The sequence below is a fragment of the Nelusetta ayraudi genome, unplaced genomic scaffold (assembly GCF_046127955.1).
Source record: "Nelusetta ayraudi isolate G7.1 ecotype Tasmania unplaced genomic scaffold, CSIRO-AGI_Nayr_v1 ptg000033l, whole genome shotgun sequence".
Classification (NCBI taxonomy): domain Eukaryota; kingdom Metazoa; phylum Chordata; class Actinopteri; order Tetraodontiformes; family Monacanthidae; genus Nelusetta; species Nelusetta ayraudi.
In genome coordinates, this window is record NW_027466083.1 from 4,155,339 (window position 1) to 4,182,659 (window position 27,321).

The window sequence follows — 27,321 nt, forward strand, 5'->3', positions numbered from 1 at the left end:
ACGGGGAGCTGTTTACTACCTCAAGCTGTTTCTGTAATTAAAACGGTGTTGAATTGAAAAGAAAAAAAGCGGAGATGGAATCTGAGACGGCGGGGCAGGAGGAGGCACCTGGCAGGAAAGTGACGATGGACGCGTCGGTGTTGGGACGCTCGTCGAAGTCGGAGGCCACCTCCGCCGAGCCCTGGCGGCTGTAGCAGCGGACGGTGGACTTGTGCCTGATGTCGCCGTTGCGGTAGACCGCCACCGTGATCTGACCGTCGCTCTCCTCTCCGGTGTAGACCGCCTCGCGGAACTGCACCTTCGGCACTGCGGGTTCAAAGACATCACATTCGGTAAGCAATCACAAAAAGAAGTAATGATAAGGATAACAACTGCTTTTGATGCTGGGCTGGATTTATTCCTTTATTTTTGATAAGTAAGGAAAATGCATGTTGTGCTGTCACGTGCTGCCTCTGGTAGAGCAGCAGTAATTAGTGTGAAAGCCTGCACCTTGAAACAAATGTGAAACAAACGTGGCAGATTGATGTTTTCTAAGCAGCTGAATTAATGTTCAGGGGGAAAAAAAGCCCCACAATTCTCACCACTTAATTGAGTTGCTCAACATTGCTCGGCGTCGCGTTCGCTAAACTCTGCTCCCGTCACATTTGGCACGAAGAGCTACTGCCACAGAGAGGCGGCGTGGATTAATAATAATATTTACAGCTCTACCGCCGGGTGTGTTTGTGAAATGTTCATCTGTATTCAAGCTGATGTGCCGATGCTCTGATTCCTTTGTTCGCTGTTTCAGTACGTCATCGCGTGGATACGAGCTAAATCCCCTTTTCGTAGCTCTTAATGGGTCTGATCCATTAGCTGCATATTAAGATAGACATAACAATAATAACTCCTTCAAAGTGAAGCCAACATATGTTAATCCCCCGCTGGTCCTCGGCTACAATTCACTCCTCAGTTTGAATAACAATGAAGACGCGGGCTGATTGTAAACCTTAGCTCACACCATCAATGCATCGTTGCATACATTCTTCTTCTTCTTACCATCATTGTGCATTTGTAGTTGTTTGCTTTTTGTTTTTTTTAGCAAATGCAGCTAAAGACAAGTAACGATGTGGCAAAATTTTAAAGAGAGAGAGAAAAGCACTCACGGTCAGACACAGAGTCGTTAATGAAGACTGCGGCCTTGCCAGGTTCTCCCAGGATTCCATTCACTGGCATGCGAAGGACAAGCTCAAAGCTCTCCGCTCCCTCCAGCTCCGGCTGTCCCAGGTCATCCAGGATGGTGACCTTAAAAGTCTGCATGCTGACACCAGGAGCGAAGTCCAGGTTACGGCTGATTCCCACATAGTCAGTGCCGGCTGTGTTGGAAAAAAGGAAAAATGTAATAAAGATACGGAGAAATCAGAGTGAAGTGAGAGCGTGGGAGTGCAGGGGGCGCTCACCTTCCGCAGAGACGGGCTCGGCTTTGCGCGAACGGACGGTGACGCTGGCGGCCTTGGACAGATCGCTCCCCGTTCGCCACACTTTAACTTCCACGTGTCCGTCGCTCTCGTCCACGTGGTACTTCACCTCGCCAAAGTAAAACACAGGAGCTGGCAGACGACAGACGGACGTGTAAACAACGACTGGTGTTTGTTCATTATTTCTAATCCAGTTTGCCCTGAGTGCAATCACAATTAAGGAGGGACGCCAGATGGAAGGTTTTCTAAATCCATAGTTTGGTGATTTATTGCACGTATCTGTCTGTTAAACAGTCAGTAGAATAAAGGAAGAAGAGACACTCTGGGGGTCACTGGGAGGACCTTCAGTCTTTCTCAAAGCTGACCAAACAGATTTGTTACCAGTTTAGCCAGCAGCCACAGCTTAAGGTCTTATCATCAGTGCATCGGGTTTGACATTAAGACGTCTGTCACCACAATGGAACTAAATTCTCTCCAAAGCCTCAGGGTTAAAGAGAAAAACGTATTTTCAAAGGAGAAAAGACCATCGTGGTAAATGTTTATCGTTCCTCTAATGTGAAAATACCATCCAGTGCAAATGAAAGCTACAACTGCAACATTGAGACTAAAAAGTCAAATTAGGGACAATTCAGTTGTGTGCAAGGTGAAACATCTTGACGTGCTACACTTGTTTTATTTATTCATTTGTTTATTTTGTTGTACGATTTGTATAATTCTTTAAATCATTTTTTTTCACAGAATGCTGATATGATATTTTGAAAAACAAAAAGCACATCCCAGCCTCAAATGAAAACACCAACATCCTAAAGTTTCAGCTACAGTTTCAGAACCGCACCTCCCTTGTCAGACTGGCTTTAGCCACTAAAAGGCTTTGGAATGTCCTCTCCAAACTTTGCATGCTGTGTTTGTTCTTCATGCGTCTGGTGCCTGAAAGCCTCAGACCGTCTCAACTTCTGATCCCTGCGCTTGTTGGAACCCAAACACTCTATTGTTCCCTGCGCTACATCTTGCTTAGATGCGAACGTCGCTCGCCAGGCACCTGTGGTAACATTAAACCTGTCAGCGAAGCCGCCCGCCGGTCCGACATCAATCTTCTGCTGCTGGACACAAAGGTCAAAACAGCGACGGCCCCATTAGTCTGAAGCTGAAGCGCGGGGGAGACGCGACCTTTCGACCTCCCCTGGCCTTTTATCCCACCACACCGTTGCCCCGACAGGAGCCAATAAGTACTTCCCAGAATAAAAGGGACGCAGTTGGCCTTAAAGAGAGAAAGAAAAACAAACAAAAAAACAACCCGAGTGTGCGTCTCTGTGTTTCTGTGTGTGTCTTCCTAATGAGGCTTAGTGAGGAAGAGCGACAGGAAGAGAGAGAGGCCCCCTAGACTGCTCAAAGGCTTGTTTGAACTGGCATTGTTTCCTGAGGCAGCAAAGTGGAGGCAGTCCAATGTGTATTTGACAGCTTCATCCCTCACCACCCGCTGCAAAGCCCCCCTCCCTTATCCCCTTCCCTCAAGTCCAAAACGTAAAAAAAAAAAAATCCCTCTGACAGAATAAAAGTTCTCGTGTCTCTTCTTGAAGACGCCACTTCTCCTCCACCTCCTCCTCGTCGCTCGGATCCTTTCTAACGCTCCAAAAATAGCGGGAATATTATTGTTTTTTCTTATTGGTGTCATGATCAAACACTTTAGCGGGAGCTTTTTTTATGTTCTCCCTCCACTCTTGATATGTTCGCCGCCACATGGTATTTATACACTTTAACTGGGCCAGTTGACCAAAAAAAAAAGCGAGCTAAAAACAGAAAACATGCCTGAAGAAACTAAAAAAAAAAAAAAAAAATTTGAAAAATATAGTGCAATTACATCTTGACTCAACAGAGTGAGCGACAGCTCGGGGCGCCAACATCCAGCCGGCGTGGCAGACACAGCAGCGCTGCAGCTCAACGCTCCTTTTCCTCAATGCATCTCGCTTTGCACATGTTTACCCACAAACTGCAGCGGCAGCCAGATGTGGCGCTTCTTTGTAAATCAATGGAATCCATATATACGTATATCTGTGCAGCCCTCTTGCCCCATTTATGGGTGGGGTGGATGGAGTTACATGCTTTGTGGGTGTAAGCAGCAGCAGCAGCAGCAGTAGCTGCAGCAGCAGCAGCAGCAGCAGAAGCTGATAATGTCGGCGTCCTTTTGAGGAAACTGTCAGGAAGAGTCGCGGCGGAAGCGCGTTAAGCATCCATGCAAACACCACGTGAGTGGGCCGCGTGAAAAACACTCCCTGTAATTTATGTGGCGGGGAACAACACGACTGAATTCACACACACACACAAACACACATACACACACACACCGATGGCAAAATCTAACACCACAAAGGGAGCGGGGGGTGAGGAGTAAGTGCATCGTCTTTTCCTTTCCGGCGGGCCACGCATGACGCTTGACACTCTGAAGAGTGTGAGGTCTGATGAAGGTGTAAAGGCGAAATTAAAATAATTACTATGTGTCGGTGTCTGGAGGCTTTCATGTGTGTGTGTGTGTGTGTGTGTGCGCGCGCGCGTCCATGCCTCTAAATACAGTGTACTGAACATTCTCAGCTGTTCTGGTCAAACGGTTTAAAGGGGAAGTTGACAAAAAATGGTCCAATAAAACCACATGTCCCACAATGTAACTGGGTCAGAATTTCCATCCCAAATTAAACTCAAAACCGCATTATTAGGTAAAATGTTCCGTTGCTCGTAAAGGCAAATAGTCACTCATTTTATTGACCAGAGACATTATTGTTGGGAAACATACTGTAGGTGGCAATAAACCACACAGTGACAATCTGTGTGTGTGCGTGCGTGCGTGTGTGTGTGTGTGTGTGTGTGTGTGTGTGCCTGGGAGGCATTTTCACACCCTTTGTGAAGTTGTTAAAGTGCCCCGAGTTCGGCGGTTCGCCGCCTGCTTATGCGCAAGTTTGCTGATTTACACCCATATTCCCGCCTCTGATCAAATTTGTGTGCTACAGGAGGCGACATTACGGGAGGAAATGAAGGACTTTTGGAGGGAAGGGCCACAATTTGCTGTTGGCATACTAATCAGAGCTATTTGTAATGCGTGGAGCAAACATTTTATCAGCGGCAGCAAAATGCGCGCATAGGAAATGAGACGTCGTGCGACTTGTGCCGGTCGAACTGACGCCAAGGCCATGTATATATATATATATATATATATATATATATATATATATATATACATATACATATATATATATATATATATATACACATATATACATATATATATATATATGTATATATATGTATATATATATATATATATATATATATATATATATATATATATATATATATATATATATATATATATATATATATATATATATATACATATATATATATATATATGTGTGTGTGCACATATATATATGTATACATACATATATAATCGAAGGAATCTGAGAAATGTCGGAGATAATTGACAATTCTAGCAAGTCAGCTGGGGCCATATAACCATGTGCACCTTGCTGAGATCTGGGTGGATGGGTTGATGGGTGGATGGTTGGGCAGGTGGGTGTGGCCTGTGTGCCCCTCGCCCCTTGGCACAAGAAGATGACAATGTGTCTGTGGAGGCAGAGTGTTGCAGACGTGCACACAGTGTGACCCTCTGGGGAGACAGCCGCTCTTGATTTCAACCTGATAAAGCACTAAATCTATCCGACGCCCTTGGGTGCTGCTTTTTGTTTTTCCAAAAAAAGTAAAGGCAGATGCGGTGCACGTGTGTGTGTGTGTGTGTGCTGCGTGTGTGTGTGCGCATGTGTGTACGGAGGAAGAGAGGGAGAGAGAGAGAGGGAGAGAGAGAGAGAGAGAGAGCGAGAGAGGAGAAATATAGGGGAGCACAGCCGACTAAACTTGACCGCAGGCGAGGAAATATGAGGTTAAAGTGAGCACAAGGGCTTTTCTCACCGCTTAGGGGCTAATGCGCAATTTAAAGTCCGACCTCAGCCGCGAGGGCACGCGTATAAACATGCGCACACGCAGCCTTGAGTGCGGCCGGAGCCTCGGAAGGCTGCAGCTCCTTGTCTGGCTGAGCGCAGAGCAGCATTAGCGCTCCTGTCAGACGGCTTGTTATCCTCCAGGAGGCTAAAAATGACACATCATCTCTCGGCGGAGCACATTTCCATTCCCTTTGAAAGCCCCCTGCGCAAAAATCTGAAGCTGTCTGGCAATTTGCGAACAATCAAGCCGGTGCACGTCACGTCACCCAGCCCCCAGATGCAGAGCACACACACAGGCGAATCACACACGTAAGTTCATTTGATGCGGCAGTGTTGTTTGTACCCCTGAACGAGTTCTCGGCTGATAAGTCGTCACTGATTTATTCATTACAGCCTGAAGTTTGGGAACGGCACTGACAAGTTCTTCCCTGAACTACTACTCGAGAGACTGGGAGTACTTTGAGTCAGGAAAAGTCACATTACTGTGCAAAAATATTTTTTTTGTGGAGAGATTTTTTTTTTCTTCAATTGTTGAATGAAGAATGCTGGAACAGATGTACTCATTTAAATACCAGTAATGAGTAAAAAAAAAGTATTATTCACACATTAATCTCTCAATCTGACAAAATTCATGCCATTTAGTATGCACATTAAAGAATATGGAGAATATGCAAGTATGAACTCTTCCTTGACATCTCGTGCTGTGGTTTAATAATTGAAACCACGGCCATAAACCTTTGTTTTGCACTGCAGCTACTGGAGCAGCGCTCCTAGGGCTTACCGTCGTTCGCGTCCTCCAAGATGTTGACCTTGGTGGTGTGGTAGTGCATTCCCAGGCGGCCGCCGACTGGCATCGCCAGCGAGACGTTGAAGGTCTCCTCCCCCTCGTACAGGGAGTCGTCGATGACCATCACGCGGCAGAGTTTCTCCCTCTCGCCTCTGTCAAAGCGCAAGATGCTGCTGTAATCCTCCGGCCGGGAGATGTAGTCCGAGTAGGACAGGACGGCGGTGGGGACCGTCCCCTTGGCAGAGCCTGTGGAGAACGGATGGAGGAGGGAGGCCAGGAACAAGGAGGACAGGCTCAACTTTGAGAAAAATGTGAGTCGTTACAGGGAAAGTTCAACCAGAATATACATTTTCACTTTGCAATGTGAAAGATTTGATGAGAGAATTCAATTAACATTAAAAAAAAAAGAAAAAACTCTGCCTGCTTACTACTTGCGCTACGTGCTCTTTGTCTGGAAGATGCAGCAGGGAAATTGCAAAATTAAAAAGAGCTCTTCGATTTTGCCATTTCAAGACAAAGTAGACTTCTAGGCCTCCTTAACAACATCAGGTGGAATTTATGCCTCGGCAGAACTAAAAAAACAAAAGTACTGGGCATGGGGCAAATTTCATTTTTGAATGGATGATCCCTTCAAAGGCCTGGATTTCAATCATTTTTTTTTTTTTTTTTAAATATGTAAGAGCTGTTGGGAAACACGAAGCATCATTCTTTATGCCAAGTTTGACCTTTAATAACAGCCAGATCCACAGGCGAGTTTAGCGGATTAGTTTTAATACCGCAACACAAAGAGGACCGATCCTCCCTGCGCATCCTCTCAACATCAAACCTGCGCTGCAGCCACCGCAGCCTTTTGACATTTAACAAAAATGCCTTCATTAGGCTAATCAGTGTATGCATAATCCTTTCACGTTTTGTCTGAATCCATTGGCATTTAGCGACATGAGGAGAAGATTCCTTTTTAAAAAAACTTTTCACCTCCCGGCGGCAGTTAACTGAAAGCCGCTCAGGCTGATCGGCGGAGGGATTGGAGGCTGCCTGGAAGCCTCTTAATTATACGGATAAATGCCTGTGGAACTTGCAAATTAGTTAACAACTTAATGTGATGCTCCTGAACATATGCTGCGCCCCCACGTATGTTAAAAAAAATAAATAAAGTAAAATGCAAATACGGTGCGAACTCTCACTGCTGTCTCTCTCTTTGCCTGTGTTTTAAGCAGGATCACTGACGTGCTGCCAAAGGTGCTGGGCTGTGCAGCTGACACCCCGGGATGCGCATCAATATGCATTAGCACGCTGCCAAAAGCGCGACCGCAGTCCAGAGTAAGAAGTTCTGTACGGTCCACATGTAAATTTAAGCTAATGTCCTTGGATTCTGTTGCACTTGTTTCACACTCGTGTTAAGAAACATTAAGGGTCCAAGGTGAAAGATTTGCCAGCATGTTTGACGAGAACGTGCCTGACAAACAATGCGATTGTTGCTGTGGAAGCGCGTAGACACAGTACAACCATAAAAAGTAGTACCTGATTATTGAGCGATTTCAATTGAAAAGATACTTATTTGTCTTCCGTCTAATGCTAATAGGTCCCTTTGAAATGCTTGACTCCCTGGCCCTTTCGATATGTTGGAGAACGTAGAACATGGTTCCATACGGTCAGATGAAAATAAAATGAAATAACCTCTCGCACACCATCTGTCTGACCGGGGAGGCTGCATGCATGGCAAGTGCACCGAGGGCAAACGTGTTAGATGAGGTGGAAGAGAGACTCGTCCATACCCTGCTGAGTGTAGCAGACCACCATGAGCTCCTGGCTGATGTCTCCGCTGCGGTGCACCGGGATGAAAAGCTCTCCCACATCTTCCTCCACTGAGTGGATCTGTTCAGGAAAAAACACTGTCGACTCTGTGCGGAGGAGAAGAGAAGGAGGGGGTCAGACTGCAAAGAGAAAAGACGGGAAGAGAAAAGGGTAATGATATGCATAATAATGTCCAAAAAAAAATGGAAGGGAAAGAACGCACACCACATTAGGCCATCAAGGACCAATGCAGGCTTTTGTTCTGTCTCTGACACTTTTTTATTCGGAAACTATTGAAGTTGAGGTCCTGCAGTGCGCTTATTATATTCGAAAATAACTCTCCATCGCAGCTCTCGGTTTTGAAGCAACCAGAGGTGCTCTTCAAAGGGACCCCTCCGGAAGTTCTTCCTCGCCGCCTGGTGTGTCGCACTCAATTACACATGCAAGCCTCTCACGGCGAATCAGCCGGCAGTTTTACACATCCACTCCTCTCGACACGGAGGGGTCAGCGACACCGTCGCTCTTATATTTTTTTTCTCTCTCTTCCCTCCACGCCTCTAAGAGGGGTTTGTGATTGAGAGAAAAACTGAGAGTAGCTGAAAGCACCATCTATCAAAGCAAAGGAGTCTCCGGCGTGATAGGAACAATAAATGTTGCAGCATTTGTGTGTGTGTGTGTGTGTGTGTGTGTGTGTGTGTGTGTGTGTGTGTTGCGTTTTGTTTTCCTCCCCTGCTATCTGACGCGCAGGGACCAATATAAATACAAAAGGAGTGGACGGAGCGTCAGATCATCCCAGCTCAGCTTGTGACTCCTTTGACTGGACGGGGAAAGACGAGAAAAGGGATAAAAGACACTTGTGGGCGTCTGTGTAACAAGAAGTGGTTTTACAGTGGCAAGACGCCACAGTGTGAAAGCGGGACTGGCTTTTGGATTCAGAAATAAACTCCCAATTCAGCAGGACAAAGAAAAAAAAAAAAATCAAAAATCAACACCTCAGATAGTTCGGTGCAGCAAAGTAATGAACATGAAAGGCATGAAACAATTTCCAGACAGCAGGCGTCCAATTTTCCATCTTCCCCCGGTGCAACTTTCCTTAAATAGTTTCCTCTTTGCCTCAGTCATTTGCCTTCTTGTCAATTTGTCTTTTTTGTCACTGCCCACAATCTGCCGCTCCTCGGTGCAACCGGGCTCCCCTGCTGACTTATTGCACACACGCGCACAGCGTTACGCCCTGATTTTCTCCCCTCACACCCTCCTCTCCACACCTATATAACACCACTTCTTGCACATCTCACCTCACCCTTTGCACCCTGAAATCTGCTTGAGTTTCAGGGGGGTTTAGGGGCGGGAAGCAAAACTCTCAGCCAAGTGGGTTCAGGTTCACCTTGGGGAGGAAACACGTGGTCTCTTTTGAAAGATTCATGGAGAAAATGAATTAGAAAAGTGCTCTTTAACAAGTGTGTAAAAAGTAGTAGCTGCATGTTTCTCTTCCAAATGTGAGTCCAGAGGAAAATGCGTTTTGCTCTAATGTGTTCGCCCAGGCTCCCTCTATTATTGATAATATCATAAATATTCTATGGATGCAGATACCAACTCTCCGTTAAGCATTGTACTCCATTCTAACCATTGTGTGAAAATAGTTCATGCCCATCTGTTAAGAGCCTAAAACACATCTATAAAAAACAAAAAAACAAATCAAACTGCCTGCCAGGAAGCACAGGAAGCACTGGAAGCAGTGCCCTGTATGATGATGTGCCCTACATTAACCAAGAGAGTTTTCATATCCAAACACAGCTCTTAAAATTTGGATGCACTCAAAATGCAGCTGTGGCTTTACCGTTCCTGCAGACGGCGAGGAAAAGCGAGCGAAAACAGTTCATCGATTAGTGGGGTGACCCGTCGCAAAATGCACTAAGTGATCGCTCTGATAGCATCAACGCAACAAAAACAAAGGTATAATTTCACAAGTGGCAGGACGAGCCTCAGCGCATCCAGCAATCAGTCAACAGCCTTCATCATCTGTCGCCGCCGTGACTGGATGATATGTGAGTCATGTCAAACAGTCTGCAGGAAGTAAAACCAGGCGATCTCTCTCTCTCTACCACTGAGTTTTGGTTTGCAGCGACAGTACAAATGATTGCAGCATGGAGCCATTTTCATACCTTAATTTTTCCTGCCAGATGCCGGTGGGGCAGCCAACCTCCCAACCCCCGCAAAATAGCAAAAACAAAAAGCAAACGATGTTTAGAAAAGTGAACATTTACAAAATGGGGTTTAGCTGCCTGAGAACAGCGATGCTTCGTTGTAACCTCACGTGCAAGGTCACCTTGCTGACCATCTGGTCGCTGTCACTGTAACCTTTAAGTAGTGTAAGTGCACTTTGTGACATCACAAAGAACTGATTTCCAAAAAGTTGTTTCACTGTACATTTTCTGAAATGTGAGGCAGCTAACAAAAAGAAAAGGTTGGATTTTTCTCATCGCTGGGCAGTTCACTGGCATGCAAGAGATAAATACTCTTTTCAGAAAATACATTTTGCATGATGTGGGGCCTTGAAATCCTGACCACAAACAAACATGTCAGATGCAGCGAAATATTACGATTGTTTCAAAAGTTTGGCATGGCAATACGACCCATTCAAAAGTTATCCAGTTCAGAAGTTTGCATATTATAGGATTAAAAGGGCGTCCAGATAGCACAGAGAGAGTTGCCGGGCTGCAGTCGAACTCTCACTGTGACAATGACGCGATAAAGGATAAAGAAAGCACCAAGACCTCCATGCTGCTGGTATAAACCCAGTTTGTTTTGTCCCTCCGTTTTTTTTTTCCTCTGCACTTTTTGGACGAAACTCAGCAATCGGCCCTCCTTCCCCGAAGCGATGAGCCTCCCCGACGCGTCCTGCCGGAGCAGGGAATCTCTTGGCTTTGCAGCAGAGCACACAAAGCCGGTTTTCATCATTAGAGAGGGGAAAGAAGCCGGAGTGCGGCTAAAACCACAATCATGGCTCGAGCCCATTAGAGAGCGGAGTGGCACGTCTCTGTCACATTAGGCAATCCCTGGAGATGACAGAAAACAAAACAGTCCCTGCCCTACGCCCACGCGCCGTAATTAACCCACCGGGGACGACGGATCGAGGACTGAGTGCGTGAGGGGGAGACGGAGGGGAGGCGTCAGGGCAGAGCGAGAGACGGACGCCAGCGAGCAGACAAATAAGGAGGCGGCCGCGGCAGCTGTTTGCTGTTGTTGCTCGCTGCTGTGACGGAGGTTCGGCCGCAACATTTTCTAATTACACGGGGGGGGGAATGTGGCACAGAGCAGCAGCAGCAGTAGCGGGAGCGGTGGCGGCGACAGCAGCAGCAGCAGCAGCAGCAGCAGCAGCGGCAGCCATGCGTCCGACTAACTAGATGTAAAAAGCTTGCTGGAGAAAAAATGTGGCCCTGACGGAGCGCCTCCGCCAGTTCATCACGCTGCTCAATATTCCATTTACGATTCAATTTGCAGGCACAGGGACGGCAAACTAGGGGAGCGAACGTGGCGGATAAACTACTATAAAGTGTTTAGGAGAGAAAGCAAACGGTTCTCTGTATGGAATTTGCAATTCACAAGATATCCATGGCACTCTTTTCCGTCCAAAAGATTAAGATCTGATTCATCTCCACTCGCGCTGAACGGCAGAGATCAGCGTTCAGTCTGCCTCCGAAAGAAAATGAATGAATAAATAAACATCTCGTAATATGATCTCCATCCTTAAAATAAATCTATACTCACATCAGGTGACGTTTCTTTTTTTTGTTTTCGCCCGAGATCGAAACTGCGCTGTGATGTTTGTGTAAGCGGTCTGCGTTGCGTGTGAGTGTGTGTGTCTGTGTGATTGACGTCCCACACAACAGATGTGACGAGCAGGAAGGCTTTGTGTACTTTCACTGTGAGTGTGTCTGTCAGCTGACGGAGCTGCACCGGAGTAGCAGAGCTTTTCTTTTTTCCCCCTGTTTATACATGGATCTGTTGTACATGTTGCGTTCACTTGCATTTACAGCCATCAGCACCTGTCTCTTCAGAGCAGCTGTGCTAACATGTTGTGTTTCTATTTATTAAGCTATACAATCAGACTTTAAAGGTCCCATATTATTAAGTCACCAGATCTTTTTGTTTTTAATCTTGCACAATTTGAGATTGAAAAAAAGAAAGAAAAAAGCTGCACATTTAGCCCGCTGTTTGCAAGCCTCTTTTAAAAACACAATGTTTTAGCTTCTGGATGAAACTGACGCTTCCATAGCCTTGTTTTTGTCCCAAAACACACGGAAAGTAAAGTAACATCTGACCGGTTGTCCTTCAATGGCTAGAGGAGTTAGAATCAGTGACAAACGGTGCCCTTTGTGACATCATATCATGTTACTGGTGGAAAACATTGGGGGGAAAAAAGATGACAAAAACCCCACACATTCTCAGCACAATTTTGTTATTCATAAACACAGTCTCTTAGTTTGCCTTGACTCGTTTGCAAATATAAATTCAATTTAAAATTATTTTTCATTTGAAAGAAGCACATGTCGTTGGATACAAGCAGAGTCTAAATCCAATTTGATGAAATCCAATTGATTTGCAATTATACCCGTGCTTATCACAGCAGTGTCTAAATAAATAAAAAACAAAACAAAATGTGATCTACTGCTGTTGCTCACTGACCGTCACTTGGATCCAGGATCTCCACCGTGGCGCTGGAGGGGAATTCCATCACTCCCATCACCGGCTCTGACAGCAGAATCTGGAAGGTCTCGGCCTGCTCGTACTTCCCGTCCGCCAGTATGCGGACCCGCCACGTGGCCTTGGTCTGTCCCGGGTTGAACTGGACCTGTCGCTGGGACTTTCCCTTGAAGTCCTCATCCTTCTTCGCGCTGCCGTCCTCGGTGCCGATGCCTGAGAGTCGGTGACAGTTTGACACGTGTCGGGGACAGAAGAGGAAGAGGGGGGAAAAAAAGGCTGCGTGATTAAAAAAAAGAAGGCAAAGACAAACAAAGACGGCGGCCGGGGGAAGGTGACAGGCAGGAGAAGAAGCGCAGATGAAAGGGAGATTAGATATTCACACCCTTTAATGTTGCGCAGGCGGCGGTGAGGAACCGAGTGTTGTGTCTTATTTTCCTTCACTGATCACTCACGGAGCCTCGGGAGCGCGTGAAATGAATTTGAGACTGAGGCGTTTAAATAAGAACGTTCGTCCTCGGTGGGATGGATCAGCTGCCGTGAAGCCCGCCACCGCCCCCCCATCCTCTACCACCACCACCACCACCACCTCCTCCCCCCTCCTCCCCCAGAGGCTGTGCGTTTACGTGCAACTTTTTTTTCTCAATCCAACTGGTTCTTTCGCCAATAATGGGTTTCTAGTTATCCTGCAGTGCGACAATCCATCCAACAATTAATGCCACCAACACGTCTTTATTTCCCATTAAAAAAGACAATCAGGATGGCGAAGGACGAGGTGACACAACGCACACGCTGGCAAATGCACCGCTGATAATTGCTGTGTGTGAACAAACGCAGCTCCGCAGCTGTGTCGGCGCACACGCCGGTAAAGGAGAGAGGAAAATAAAGTTTGTTCTCTACTTCCTTTTCAAAGCCTTCACACAGAGAGAGAAAGTAGGTGACAAACACATGCGCATGAGAGAGGACGAGTTCGATCGTACGCGCAGCCACATTTGAGAGGTGAGCATTGCCTGGAAAATTTAAGATGAGCAGAATCCAGTATAGGGATGCGAATGTGAAACCAGTCAAGTCGCTTCCTGATTATCATTTCACCCCAAAGAAAGGTTGGAAAAATGAGCCTGGAAGCCAGGGGGAATGTATTAATATTTTTGGGGCACAAAGGCATAGTTGAAATTGTACGAAAATTTTAGCTGCACACCAAAAAACATTGTTCAAGTCCAGCAAATGGTTTCCACCAGAATTAGCTTTTTTTTTTCCTACGAGGGTCACTTCAATCGATGCATATTTGACCCGCAGCAAGTTCAATATAAAACTCTCATTAACTCCTCTGCTGCCAACAACCAGACACAAACGGCACTGCATTGTTATCGCAGCTTTCTAATTTCTTCGGCCTTTCTTCTCAGGTAGAAGGGAAGGAGCCGCTCGCCGCAACCACGCTAGCGCAACACAAACGCTCCTCCAGAGCCTCTTGAACTTCTCGCTGCAAAAAAGATGAAATACAGGACTTGGGACAACTGGAGGCAAGCAATTAGTTTGACATGTGTCAAGCTTTTTTCCCAGGGAAAAGAAATTGAATGTCAGTCATAAAAATAAACACGTTGTTTTGCTGCATGTATCTTTAAATGGGTGTTCTGTTCAGCAGAAAAACAGCACTCGAGATCAACAGGAAGCGAGAGTACATCAGACGTGACGTGAAACTACAATAATGATTTATTTATTTACAATAATGTTAAGTGTTCATCAATCACCTTCATTTATAAAGTGAACCAACGTTCATTCTTTCTCAAATTTAGGGATACACGCACATAAAGTGACCACTGTCACTGTGAAACATCATGCCATCATGACACGTGACATGAATAATCGCATGAATCGTCAGCACTGATTAGTGATGAATGACGTTCGTGATGACTTCAAGTGACTTCAAAGACAATTAATCCTGTAAATTCCAAGTGTTGCAAACATTGGTGTGGTGTCGTTTGCCCAGTATGGATCCTCGTGCCTAACTAGCAATTTCCATAAACATGCTTTTAAAGTCCCCACCCCTACATTTTTTTTTTTACAGCTGCATTTGCAGGGTGTCAACTGCAGCAACACCTGCCTGGCAATTTCCATCAACGTGCACCGACTTGACACCGAGTGAAATAATCATACCTCGACTTTCGGCAAGATGAGAAAAGTGTCTTCGCTGCAGGTCTATTGATTACCCTTCGCACACCGGTGATAAGTTGATTAGCATCAAACGCACGCACGTAAGTGAGACCCTCCCTCCCAGGGATTGATCTATCTACGAAGGGGCGGAGCCTCATTTGTGCCACTCTGACTGAACTCTGGGGAGGGAAAAAGAGACGTTCCTCGCAGCGGGGTCGCAGCGGGGTTCCTTCTCAGCAGGTGGAGATATACTCACCCAGGGCTGTTTGATCTGCTCAGAGCAACAGTCCCTCGTGTTTGTGGCTACACACACACACACACACACACACACACACACACACACACACACACACACACACAGGGGATGCTTGCAAACTACACTAAACCTATGTTTATTGCCGTCAGCTTGCCTTATTTTCTGCTGTGCTGTGAGTTCTTAAAAAAACAGGATATTCACACTATTACGCTATTAAAACTAAAACGGCCCTTTGAACATCGAGACAGCTGAAGGAGTAGAAAAGAGGTCCAGGAGGCCACAAGGACCCTGTTCTTCCCGGGAGACGTGAACTGACAGCTCTTTCCAGCCTTAATGACAACAATAATTTGGCTGCAGTTCATCCCACAGGACATAATGAATCTGCAGGAGGTTCATCCTGTTAATGATCCCTAATTTGTCTCATGAAGCAAGGACGAACCGGAGCAAAGGGAGAGCGCACCATCAGGGAGCGGGAAGGAGTCTGCAAGGAGTTGGTTTGAAAGATAAATGATTAAATTAAAAAAAACAATGATTTAAATAAATCAATCGATCAAGGGACACTTGAATTGAGAAATATGACGTTTTTGAAGAGTGACTGAAAAACGCTCCACACTGGAGGTCAGCAAGATAGATGAGCTCGATCTGAGAGGTGAAGCCTGAGCGATCCAGCAGCTGCGCCAGGTGACAAGATCAGAATCTGTTGTGGAAACGCACGGGGCACACGCAACTCATTCTTTCATTTATTCAATTATTTATTTTGAAGATGAGTGACAAACGCAGGGAGGATGTAAGACAGCCAAGGCAACAGATCTCTGGGCTGTGAAGAGAGTGCAGCGGCAATGTGGGAACCGTGGCGTCTTTCTTTGATGGGGGAAAGGCAGGTTGGCATGGGGGGAGGGGTGGAGGTGGGTGGAGGTAGGAGCAAAAGGAGAGCTGCAAAATGAGGTGTGGGAGGAAGATAACGGATGGGGAGAGGAATGAGGTGAGACAGGTTAAGTGAGCTGACAAGTTAGAGGGACAATGTCAGATCGGGGGTGGGTGCAGTGGGGGGCGTCAGTCAATCAGAGGAAGACGCTGCGGTGGAGGAGGAGATGGAGGTGGATGAAGAGGAGGAGGAGGAGGAGGGCAGACTGTCACGGAGAATTAAGGCGGATGTTGATATCCTGCTCATGTTTTTTTCTTCTTCTTCTTCTTCTTCTTCTTCTTCCTCTTCTTCTTCTTCTCCTCTCTCTTTTAAACACAAAGTTTGAGTTTTAATGTGGAGCAAGAAAAAGAGGGTTTTCCTCTCTGATCGTCCGGCTCTCCGCCCCCTTGTTCCTCCTCAGCTTTGCCTGGCGACGGCGTCTTTGAACCTGGTTCTCGCCTCTGCTGTTCCTCCTCCGCCGCTCGTCCTCACTCCACCTGCACGTCCCGCCGCGACGGAGCGCGTGCGGCGAGCGCCTCTTCCCCTTCTGCTGTTGCCAGGCGCCGCGGCAGCCTCCTTTCATCAGCTGGGCCTCGCAGTGGTCGGCCGGCGTCTGACAAAACCAGTCACCCAACCTCCAACCACCCCCTCTGAAAGACGATGGGTGGCGACGAGACGGCCACACACGCTACCTCATGGTAGCTCATACCTCATTAAACAGGAAAAAGCTGACACACCACGCAGTGTTTGCAAATCCACTGGATTGATTTGCATTTCCATGGGGAAAAGAGGCAGTAGAGGCAGCGGTGAACCATTGAAAAAGAAAAGACAAACTTCTAAAGGTCATTGGATAAAGCTGTCACATTCTCGATGGACCAATCAGAGTCACACCTTGTTTTTTCTACCTGGCTGAAGTCAGGTAGGTGATTTAAAAAATAAAAAGATAAATAAATTGGCTTTTTACTCTTATTTATTGTTGTTTATTGTTTATTTAATAAGGATCAGTTTTCAAAATACAGATTATTCTTCCTGGCGTTCACACAACACATTCTTTTTTAATAAGAGCTGAAAAGCCAGTAGGCAGCAACCACCAGCTCACAGGCTTTTTCAAGACAGATGTTCTCAATTTCACTGGACCTTCACTAAAAAGCCAGGCTCTGCGGTGAAGGCAAACACACCGTAAATGTTTCAGGCTTAAGCGGAAGTCAAATGAAATGAGTAAACAGAGCGCCGTCCACGCCGACTCCCGGCCAGATCTCATTTAAAAACTCAGCTCGTCTTAAAGGAGGAGCCCAACAAATATCAATCCAAGAAAACATTATTGTGATTGCGTTCCCCACGGGGTTGTGTTGTATCCCACCTATTTGTCCACCTGAGCTCCCCCCCCCCCACTCTATTACTGGTTCATTTGCTGCGCTCGCCTGTTCACTCGCCCAGCAAATTGAAATCTATGAAAGTTATTAGAAAACTTTTAGCACGAACAATTTTTCAGTCTGCGTTGCCCCAAACTAGACTATATTTCATCATTATTGCCTGAACGGATACACGCTGGCCATTTAAATGCACAAATGCACCCAGTGGTGTCGAAGCGAACGCGCTCACCTACAGGCGTGCTCGGCATTGCGGCGTCTTTGTCTCGCAAAAGAACCACTGTTGTCACGATCACATCACGACCGCACCATCGCAGCAGTGTTGCCATGACGCCAAATTTAAACATCCCCACACGGAAGTGCGGAACACTTCAGCGCAAGTGTGTGTGGCACACAGTGCCGATCTTGAATTTGCCATTGTGGTCATTTACATAAATATGGGCTGTTTCTCCTCGAAACGCATGTATAAGACCTCATTTCTGGCAGCGTGGCAGAGAAGAGTCGCTACTTGGCATCGAAGAACTAGATGCGCAATCACTGGTGTGCTCCAACTCGTTTGGTGAACACGGTTTATGTTTTTGCAAACACTCCAAATCTGCCGGAGCAGCCGGAGTCGCAGTGTACATGCAGGTAGATAAAGTCTTTAAGCCAACATAAACTGCCTCCGTGTGATGCTAACACCTGACCTGAAGATTAACAGGGCTCAGGATGATGATGAGCGGTGGGGAAGAGCTTAGAGTGAGTGCTCCTCGCTGGCTGGGAGGAAGCCGAAGCGTGACAAAGTCGCAGCTACGAGGGAGCGAACTGGGACGACGTCGTCGCCGTGATCCCTCAAACCTGCGCTGACACTCAAATTTGAAGCGTGAAAAATGAAGCGCGCGAGCTTGGCTGGATGTTTGACTTTCCAAAAAGAAAGAAAGAAAAAAACTCCTTTTCTGGAGAACAGCTGCTGCTGCAACTGTGAGGACATTTCACCAGAGTCGTATGCAGATGAACAACGACTTTAAAGTGACAATAAGCTGCATTTGGAGAGCGGCTCTGATCCGAAATGACACATAAAAGCGGCTTTCTTCCGTCGTCACCGAGAGGACGAGGAGAGAAAGCTTCCCTCCCCAAAACTTTCATCAGCATGTCTGGCAGATTTGATGGCGTGTGGAACCCCCACTCCTCCTCCCCACCCCATCCAGGACAGCGAATCCATATCTGTATTGATCTTGAACTTGAATGTCATCTCACGGTACTTCTGTGCTGCGGATGAGACGAGAGCGAAGCGTCAAACTCGCCCACACTCGCACGCAGCCACTCGCACCGTCGCCCATCGACTGGCTCTATTTTCTGTGCGTTCTGCAGCCGCAAAAGGCTGAAAAATGTCCTCTGTATTGGAAATTGTACTCTAATGTGTCAGACTCGAATACGCTCTGGGGTCAAATTGCCTCGATTGCGCTGCAAATGCCGTCAGAATTACAATAACTTCAATGATCACAACAGCTGGCTATTTTAGGAGGTTTTTTTGAGGGTGGGGGCCGGAGGGAGAGAGAATTGTCGATGTGGATACACAGACAATGGAGCATGTTTCTATTGCTTTTTGTTTGTTGTGATTTCTTCCTCACCGTGACAGATTATGTATTCACCTTGAAAAATAAAGCACTCATTGAGAGGAATTTTTCAATGAGTGCTTTGCTGCTTGATCAACCTTCAAATCGTTCTTTGTTTCTCTGGTGAGTTAGAAGCAAAGGAAACCTTCCTCGGCCAAAATGAGTAGATTCAGACTCAGGAAAAGTATTTTCATTTTTTTTTTTTCGCCGCAAGCCCTAAAATAAATCAAGGCCAAACACAATTAATCGGGTTTGGAGGATAAATCTCGTTACGCTGTATTTTGCAATTTGGCCTCAGTCTCAGGTTAAGGTTTGGGCTGAAAAAAAGAAAGCGGCATAATCTAGAAAACATGGTTGAGTCCCATTTTTCTTCATATGGGTACTTTAACATTTGTGCATATATTTTGTAGACAATTGTTGTGGGTTAAAAAAAAAAAAGGACCGATGTCGAGTTATGATGAAAATGCTTTTAACAGAAGTGCAACTTGTAAAATATTCTTAACGAGACAAAACACAAAAACTTCTGAAAAAAGTCTGAGCGCCTCCACGATCCCACTGCTGCTTGTAGTCAACGGCTAATTGGTGCTTGTGCCTTTACGTGCTATGATATTAAGTGCGACTGTGCGAGACACATGTTTTAAAGGACGCTCTCATACAACTTGTGTCGGCGACGCCTGTGTGCGCCGCTTCCTGTCTGTTTTTCTCACCGCTGGCTGTGAATCAAATTGCTCCACAGGGGAAAAGAGAGTCACCTTAAACCTTGAATGGTTCATGCCATGGTAATTCAAGCACCACCTCAGGCTGATTAAACCATCTGATCTCAAACGACTGTGATTCTATTTTTCCTCGAGCTCGCCGCCATCCGTCCGGCGGCCTGGCCTCCCAATCTGAGAGGTGGAGACAGAAGAGAAAAGACGGGTGGACTGACCGATGAACGACGTCTCTCCCAGGTATCCTCTGCGCCGCACAATGACCTCCAGGAACTTGTCTTCTTCGTCCACCACGTAGTACTCCTTCTCCAGGGAGATCCACACCCAGTCCAGGCGGAAAAGCTGCCCCTTCAGCTTATTCCCACCTGCAGAAAATGGAAAAATGTGTATGCACAAATTGTAGGAACTGCAGTGGATCGTCAACAGCAGCGGCCTGTGATATAAAGTGCACAGTGAAAGTGGCATAGTGAGAGAAAAATTAGTTAGCTAAAACTGAAAATGTTGAATTCCGATGAAGGTGCAAAGTGTGAGCTTCTCCGGATCAGCAGCTTAACATTCTGAGCGCTTGTGGAATGAAGCTGTTGATCAGTTAAAAAGCAACTCCTGAGTTTTACCACCGCTATTATCGATTGTTTCTCATTTCATTATTGTAAAACTGTAATGAAGAGAAAGTGCTTTAATTACGTCGGCAGCACAGCCCCAAACCTCTTCACATCTGCTGCTGAACGATAGTGAGCGAACTGAACCTCATCCCCACCTTCCTATATGTAACAACGACCCCATGTGTTTAAACCAGGTTTACCTCGTTGACCTCCTCCTCCTCCTCCTCCTTGCACACCTCCGCCTCCTCCTCCTCCTCCTCCTCCTCCTGCCACTACAACAGGATCATCTTGTGCGAGCTGGGCAATCAGCCTTATTAAACAGGGCCTTGCAGTGTGAATGGCCTTGTTAGCCGGGCAAATAGAAGTGCTTAACAGCGTCCAATTCCAACAAGTGGACAGGAAGGATGCTGTATTTGTGTGTGTGTGTGTGTGTGTGTGTGTGTGCGTGTGAGCTGCAGTAGGGGATAAAGTTCCGCGGTGGAGAAAAGGGCTAATTGTAGTGGCTGGAATAAAAGAAGAGGAGGGGAACTGGGCTTCTGTTCTTCTCTGCTTTTGTGCAGCGAGAGACAATGCCTCGCTACGCACGCCTGCCAATGCCAAATCAAACGTTTGAACAGGCGTGCACGTGTGCGTGTGCGTCGCACCGGCAGGCGGAAGCACACACGTGCAAGCGGGAATCTCGTTTAGCTCCGCTTTTCTGAACTGTTTGTCCTCTGTTGGTCGTAAAACAAAGAAAAAACAAGACAAAAAAAAAATGCCCAGGGCACAGTAGCGGTGAAAAGGGCACAGGAGCGTCACCCTGACCATCGCAGCGTCCTGCACTGTGATACTGATCAATAAATCATACAAAAAGAGGAGACGCAGGCGCGGCGGCTCTTCTGTCGGAGAGAAGCTCTGACACCCGCAGGGGGATTAAAGCCGAGGTGAAAAGTTCAAGGCACTTCGCTTCGGCGGACTGAGCAACATGTCGAGGTGGGGAGACAGCAAATATAATCAGAGCCCGTGTATTCTTCAAACGCCTGTAGGCAGGGTACAGGCTCTGCTGACACACACACGAACACACACACACACACACACAAATGCAGAAAAAACAAACTCTCCGATACCGACTGCAATGCAACCTTGACTTTTATCTCAGATGCCGAGAGTAAACACAGCAAACGCTCAATCTCTGGGCGCTCGCGTGTATGTGTCAGTCTGCGCGCCTGTGTGTGTGTGTGTGTAGCAGCTGTGCCCAGACAATAGGGATCTGAGTCATTTGGCTTCAGAGTGTCTCACTCCTCTTTAAAGGATAAAAGGCCTCTCACATGTGCTGACCATACAGAAAAGCAGCTTTGAAATCATCCTCAATAGAGCTAAATTCACTTTGCACCCCCGTTCAAAGGCTTTACAAACAAAAACTTGCCACGTTTTTTTTTTCCCTCTTCACTTTCTTTTCTTTTTTTTAACCAATTAGAGATCACAGTTCCTGTACACAAAAATAAAGAAAAGAAAAATAACAATCTGAAGGAGCAGGACATCCTGAGAAATACAAAGAAACACTTTGATGCTGGCCGGTGATACAGAATCAAATTTATAGTTTTGGGCTGACGGCCGACTAATATTCGGAGCTGAAGTGCAACTTAAATGTGTTTTTAATAGACGGCCAGTGTGGCGTTCGTTTGAAGCCCTGTCGCACGCACGGTCGCACACTCAGATAACGTCTATTTGAGTTCCCATCTATTGCCCCCTGAGAAATGAAAATAATAATAAAAAACAACAACTTGCAACTGAACCAGAACATTGTTACAGATCCGAGTCCATTCATCACATTAGCTCTTTAAACGCCTGGTTAATGTTTTCTGGCCCAAACATTAGTGAATGATTTGATGTTTTGGGCTCTTATTGATCCAGTTTAAGCATCGCCACGGACTCAAAACTGCTCAGTGGGTGGTCTACTTACAAGCTAATAAAGGAGTAAGTCTTTGAATATGTTTTCTCAGCAGTTGGTGAAGCCCTGTGGACAAAACTGAATATTCAATCAGTTACCCCACAGAGATTTTTATACTTAAAATAAATAAAGGAATAAATAAATAAATATAAATAAATAGTGTGTGTGTGTGTGTGTGTGTGTGTGTGTGTGTGTGTGTATGTAGTATTTAACAATCTTGCAAGTGCAGTGTAAAACTGGCTTTCTGGCCCAAAATTGTCTCTGTACCTTTTTTACTGCTGTTTTACAGTGTATGTCACGCACGCACACACACACACACACACACACACACACACACACACACACACACACACACACACACACACACACACACACACACACACACACACACACACACGTCTGTCCGACAATATGAATTAGGTTCAAGGAGCCATAAATACGCGCTGCAGGCTGCAAAAGGTCACCATGCAGCACAACAAATCTAGATAAAACAGCTGCCTGGCAGCCTGACAGCAGTCCCCGTTTCTCAACTTGCCGTATTAAATCTTTACATGTCCTGAAAATGACACTGGTCCAACCGTCATAGGAAGGAAGTGCACTTGTTCATCATGTGGTTTCACGTCTTTGTGCTAAGCCGACCAGCCAACACCAACAAAACCTGGGGGAAAATTCTCTTCAACAAGAAGCTTTTCGATTCAAACTTCACGGGGTGTGAAAATGTGCATCGTACCTCTCTCTATTTTTCTTTTTTCAAACAAATGTTGAATAATCCTCACTTTGTGTCTCAGAGTTGATCCATCCACACCCCCCTGTCTCCCTCCAACAAAAAATATCAAATGAAAAGGCACTTTTTTCACAGCAAGACGTTGCCGCCGTCTGCTGCTCGATACATCTATTCTGCTGCCGGCGCGGCCCTTCTCTCACTGTTACATCTCCATCTGCCTTCCCAACTCCTTTTGTATGCCAGTCCCCAACTCCCCGTGCAAATGGCAGCCAACGGGAATGCGCAACCAACAAAAACAATGATGATCTGTTTCGCCACGGAAAAAGAAGAAGAGTAAGAGGAACAACTGAGAAACTTTACAGAAAGTCGGGAAGGACGGAAGGAATGAAGGATGAAAGGAGAAAGGAGGGAAGGAAGGAAGGGAGCGAGGATGGGAAGGAGAGTAGAAGGAAAGAAAGGAACAAAGGAATGAAAGGAGGAAGGGGAGTAGGAAGGAAGGAAGGAACTGAGGGAGGAAGGAAGGAAAGGAGAAAGAGAGAGAAGAAGGAAGGAAGGAAGGAGGTAAGGAAGGAAGGACGGAAGGAAGGAAGAAAGGAGGGAGGACGGAAGGAAGGAAGAAAGGACGGAAGGATGGAAGGAAGGGAGGAAGGAAGGAAAGTAGGGAGGAAGGGAGGGAGGAAGGAAGAAAGAAAGGAAGGAATGAATGGGAAAGTGAAAGGAAGGATGGAGGGAAGGAAGGAGGGAGAGAGGGCGGAAAGAAGGAAGGAAAGAAGGAAAAAAGCCACTGAATCTGGTATTCACCCTGTCGGCGATGAGCTGCTTTGCAACAAACAGTGCAAAGTGCCTGGGCTTGATGGTATCTCAGCAGTGAGGGGCCCACGCAGCCTCCACCTGACATCAGTGCCTGGCTGTAGGAAGTTTTCCTGTTTTTTCTCGGATGGCTGACAAACCACAGCTGTCTCATCCTCCCCCCAGGACGTTTCTATTCCTTTCAGCTTGTTCTGACAGATGCGCAGCAGGCAGGCAGGCACTGCGCTAACATTTGCATGTGCGCAACCAGTGGCCAGACGGATCACAAAGATTAGGAGGCACTCTGCGCTCCGCTGCGCCTCCCAGGCAGTCGGCCTCGGCTGGGACGACTCCCCGGGTGCGGAGGAGGATCCGCTCACCAAAGATCCGTCGCTCTCGGCCGACTCCGGCACTCGCAGCGCTGCCCCAGCCGAGGAGAGACCTTTTTCATTGTCCTTTTTGCCGAAACACGGAAATTCAAACAAACAGTCGAATTTGCCTTTCCGTTTTCTTTTTCACTCGCGTCTCATGTTTGACATCTCAAAAGGCGGCGGCAAACAGGGAACAGTGGGAAGCAGCGCGCAGGCAGGCGGCGGCGTCACACACTCAATTTCTGATGTCTTGGCTTCCGTTGCTCTTTTTAAAAAGAGAAAAAAAAAAGCCAACTGCAGACTGAGTGATTTTTCAAGTGCTCCTTGTTCCCAAATCAGACGGCAAACTCTCTTTACCCAGCCGTGTGAGTCATGCTAATGCTTGAGAAACAGGGCCGGCAAAAGGAGCATTTCAACTTTGTTTCATGTCCTGGATTTCTCCTCGTTCTTTATTTTCTTGCAATGTAAAGGAGGTATTTCACCAGGATCAAGTGCCTTTTGACCGCCTGAGCTGTCCCCTTTCCACAGTGTGTACGTGTGTGTGTGTGTGTGTTGCATTATTTATTCATTCCGTCTGTTTGACGGGTCAGCGCACACGGCCGACAAAACTGCGGGAAGAACGGCGCTGCTGAATATGTGATACGTGCACTTGTGCGCTTGCCCGGAGCAAAAGAGGGAATGATGAGCGCCCCTCCTTCCACCTACTCCCCCCCCCCCCCCCCCCCCCACCTCTCTGCCACCCCGAGGAAATAAAAAAAAGTTCCCTCTGACAGAATAAGGTATCGCCTCCTGCCTACAAGAGCCGCTGGGCATCGCTGCGTCGCACAAACACCTTAAGCGACCTCGATCATGAAAGTGACTCGCGGCTCGGCGGAACAGAGACACTTTTGAAGTTTCTCTGCGATGTGCTTAATAGCCAAAATGTTTTGTCAATGATTTGCAGGAGGAAGTTGGGGGGTGGGGGTTGCGGGGGGGGGGGGGGGGGGGGGGGGGCTGTGTCGCACCCTGGGCATCGCTGAGGGGAACGAGGCCCGAGGACAATGAAAAACAGCGGCTTCCTTGAGGTGAAGTGTGTACATGTGTGCGTGTGTGTGCGTGTGTGCGTGTGTGCGTGCGCACGTGTATGTACGTGAGAGAGAGTGAGTGAGACTGGGGAGTCTTTTCCTGCTAGAGGAAGCTAAAAGCATTTTCTCTCCGGTGTGAACTCATCTCGGGAGGAGCTGCGGCACGTCCATCACTCCGGATGCTCACAGCCAATTAAATATTTACCACTGCGCCGTCACAACGGTATCTCAAGGTGGTTAACGGCACCCGCGGGAACAAAAAGGTCTCATAACTTTTTATTTCTACTCCACACGGTCATGGTCGCCGAAAAGTAAAAAAAAAATAAATGCCCAGCTGTAAAATGTTTGTTTTGCTTTCCAATGTTAAGGCTTGTGTGTGTGTGTGTGTGTGTGTGTGTGTGTGTGTGTGTTTTTATGGTTCAGACTATTTTAAGGCTTTTTAATGCTGCTAAATTTTACACTGCGATGAGAGCAGAGGAATGCAAATTAAGGAACAATTGCCGATTTTACTGCTTATGCAGTTAAAATATTTACTAAATGTCCATTAAGTATGTTCAATATTAAACACACTTTTGCGCATGCTTCAGTACACGTTTGCAGTGCATTTGGAGCAATGCATTTGAAAGAGAACAATGTGTTGTATAATTAAAATTTCTCAACATTTTAGCTCAAAGTTGCATACTATTTTTCCCTGTTTATCCTCCAGATTAGAGGCTGTTTGGTCACGCCTGCCTGTTTACACGCCGCGTGTCGGCTGTCAAACACTGAGACGGGCGGCATCAGAGATGATTAACGCGATGAAAAGCCCCTTTACATCCCTCAACAAGTCCCACACGCTCATCTCGAGCCTCTGATGAGATGCAGATCATCGCGCGTGACACTCGCGAGGGCCAAAACGTGCTGTAATCCTCCAACAGAGAGATCCGTCAGTGCCGACGCTGACAGACAAACGTGGCAAGGCGAGGACAGACGAAAAAAAGAAGAAGAAGAAAAGACAGGCAGGGTGTGACAGCGGAAACTGAATGGCGGCGGCTGGGACTGAGTCGACGCTCGGCACAATAAAAAGCTGCAAAAACGCGTTTGGGGATTAAACTCAACCAGACAGGGGGCCACGGTTGCTGAGAGAAGGAGGAAGACGAAAATAACGACGAGGAGCAAAATGCAATGCAGACAGGTGCTGGAAGAGGGGAGAAAAAAATGCCTAAAACAAAGAATAAAAAAAAGCGCAGGGAGATCTGAGAGCGACAGACAGTGAGAGAAGGAGGAGAAGGGGAGGAGAGCCGGGCCCTTGGAGAAGTAAGTGACAGTAAGTTCCTGAATAATGACAGACAAAGAGAATCCTCCACCAGAGCCGGAGCAGAACATGTCAGATTGTGTGTAAGCCGGTGCTGCTGCACCGTGATGCATTATCACTTTGCAATTCTGCAGCAGGTGGGTAAAACTTTGCAGGATTAACTTGCACCATTTGTGGCCATGGCAACAGCCACCTTAAGCCTGAAGTCATTGTTCCAGGTCTGAACTCAGGTGAGCTGTCACTTAAATGGCGCATTGGAGGACCTCATTATATAACGCGCGTCTCTGTTTGCTGTTTTGAAACGCGTTCAAAGGTTCCCACTTGCAGAGTTTCGAGGAAACCCAGATGTCTCTGAAAATGGATGGTCCCATTTGCATTCACCGAGTTTTTTGTGCCTGTGTGACTCATTGCAATGTTAAAAACTAACTGCATCACTTCCAATTTCTCTTATCCGGCAAACATAAATTATTTTGGCTTCTTTGTTTATTACATAACAGGAAAAAAAAGGCTAAGGCTAAATTCGAAGAGAATTTCAAGAACAACAACCAGAACAGAAGCTCCACTCTCAGCACCCAATCACAACGTGCATAATCAAGAAGCACTGGTGCCCTTGTAGGGAACATCCACAGTAATTGGGTAGTTCTGCAATATAGACTGCAGAAGGTGCAGGGAACATTCCAAGGGGATTTATTGGCGTTAAAAGACCAGAAACAAAAGATGCATCTATATACTGATATGCTGCAGCTGCGTGTTGACACAAAGTGGAGTTTGGATGAAATTATTCCTTTCATGCGAGCTTAGTCTTTGTTCTCTCCCTTTCCCTCCCGCTTCCAACG

The 27,321-nt window shown here is 46.6% G+C and overlaps 1 protein-coding gene across 1 annotated transcript in view; it reads right to left on the reverse strand.

Annotated features, from left to right (window-relative positions):
• The window catches only part of LOC142891823 (FRAS1-related extracellular matrix protein 2-like), a 51,816-nt gene that overhangs the window by 13,504 nt on the left and 10,991 nt on the right, over positions 1-27,321 (reverse strand). The window contains exons 3-9 of the mRNA XM_076031681.1: positions 19,930-20,076; positions 12,711-12,941; positions 8,006-8,131; positions 6,225-6,476; positions 1,437-1,586; positions 1,143-1,352; positions 109-306 (exon numbers count right to left, since the gene is read on the reverse strand). Of these exons, the coding sequence (XP_075887796.1) occupies positions 109-306; positions 1,143-1,352; positions 1,437-1,586; positions 6,225-6,476; positions 8,006-8,131; positions 12,711-12,941; positions 19,930-20,076 (1,314 nt within the window). The remainder of the gene's footprint in view (positions 1-108; positions 307-1,142; positions 1,353-1,436; positions 1,587-6,224; positions 6,477-8,005; positions 8,132-12,710; positions 12,942-19,929; positions 20,077-27,321) is intronic.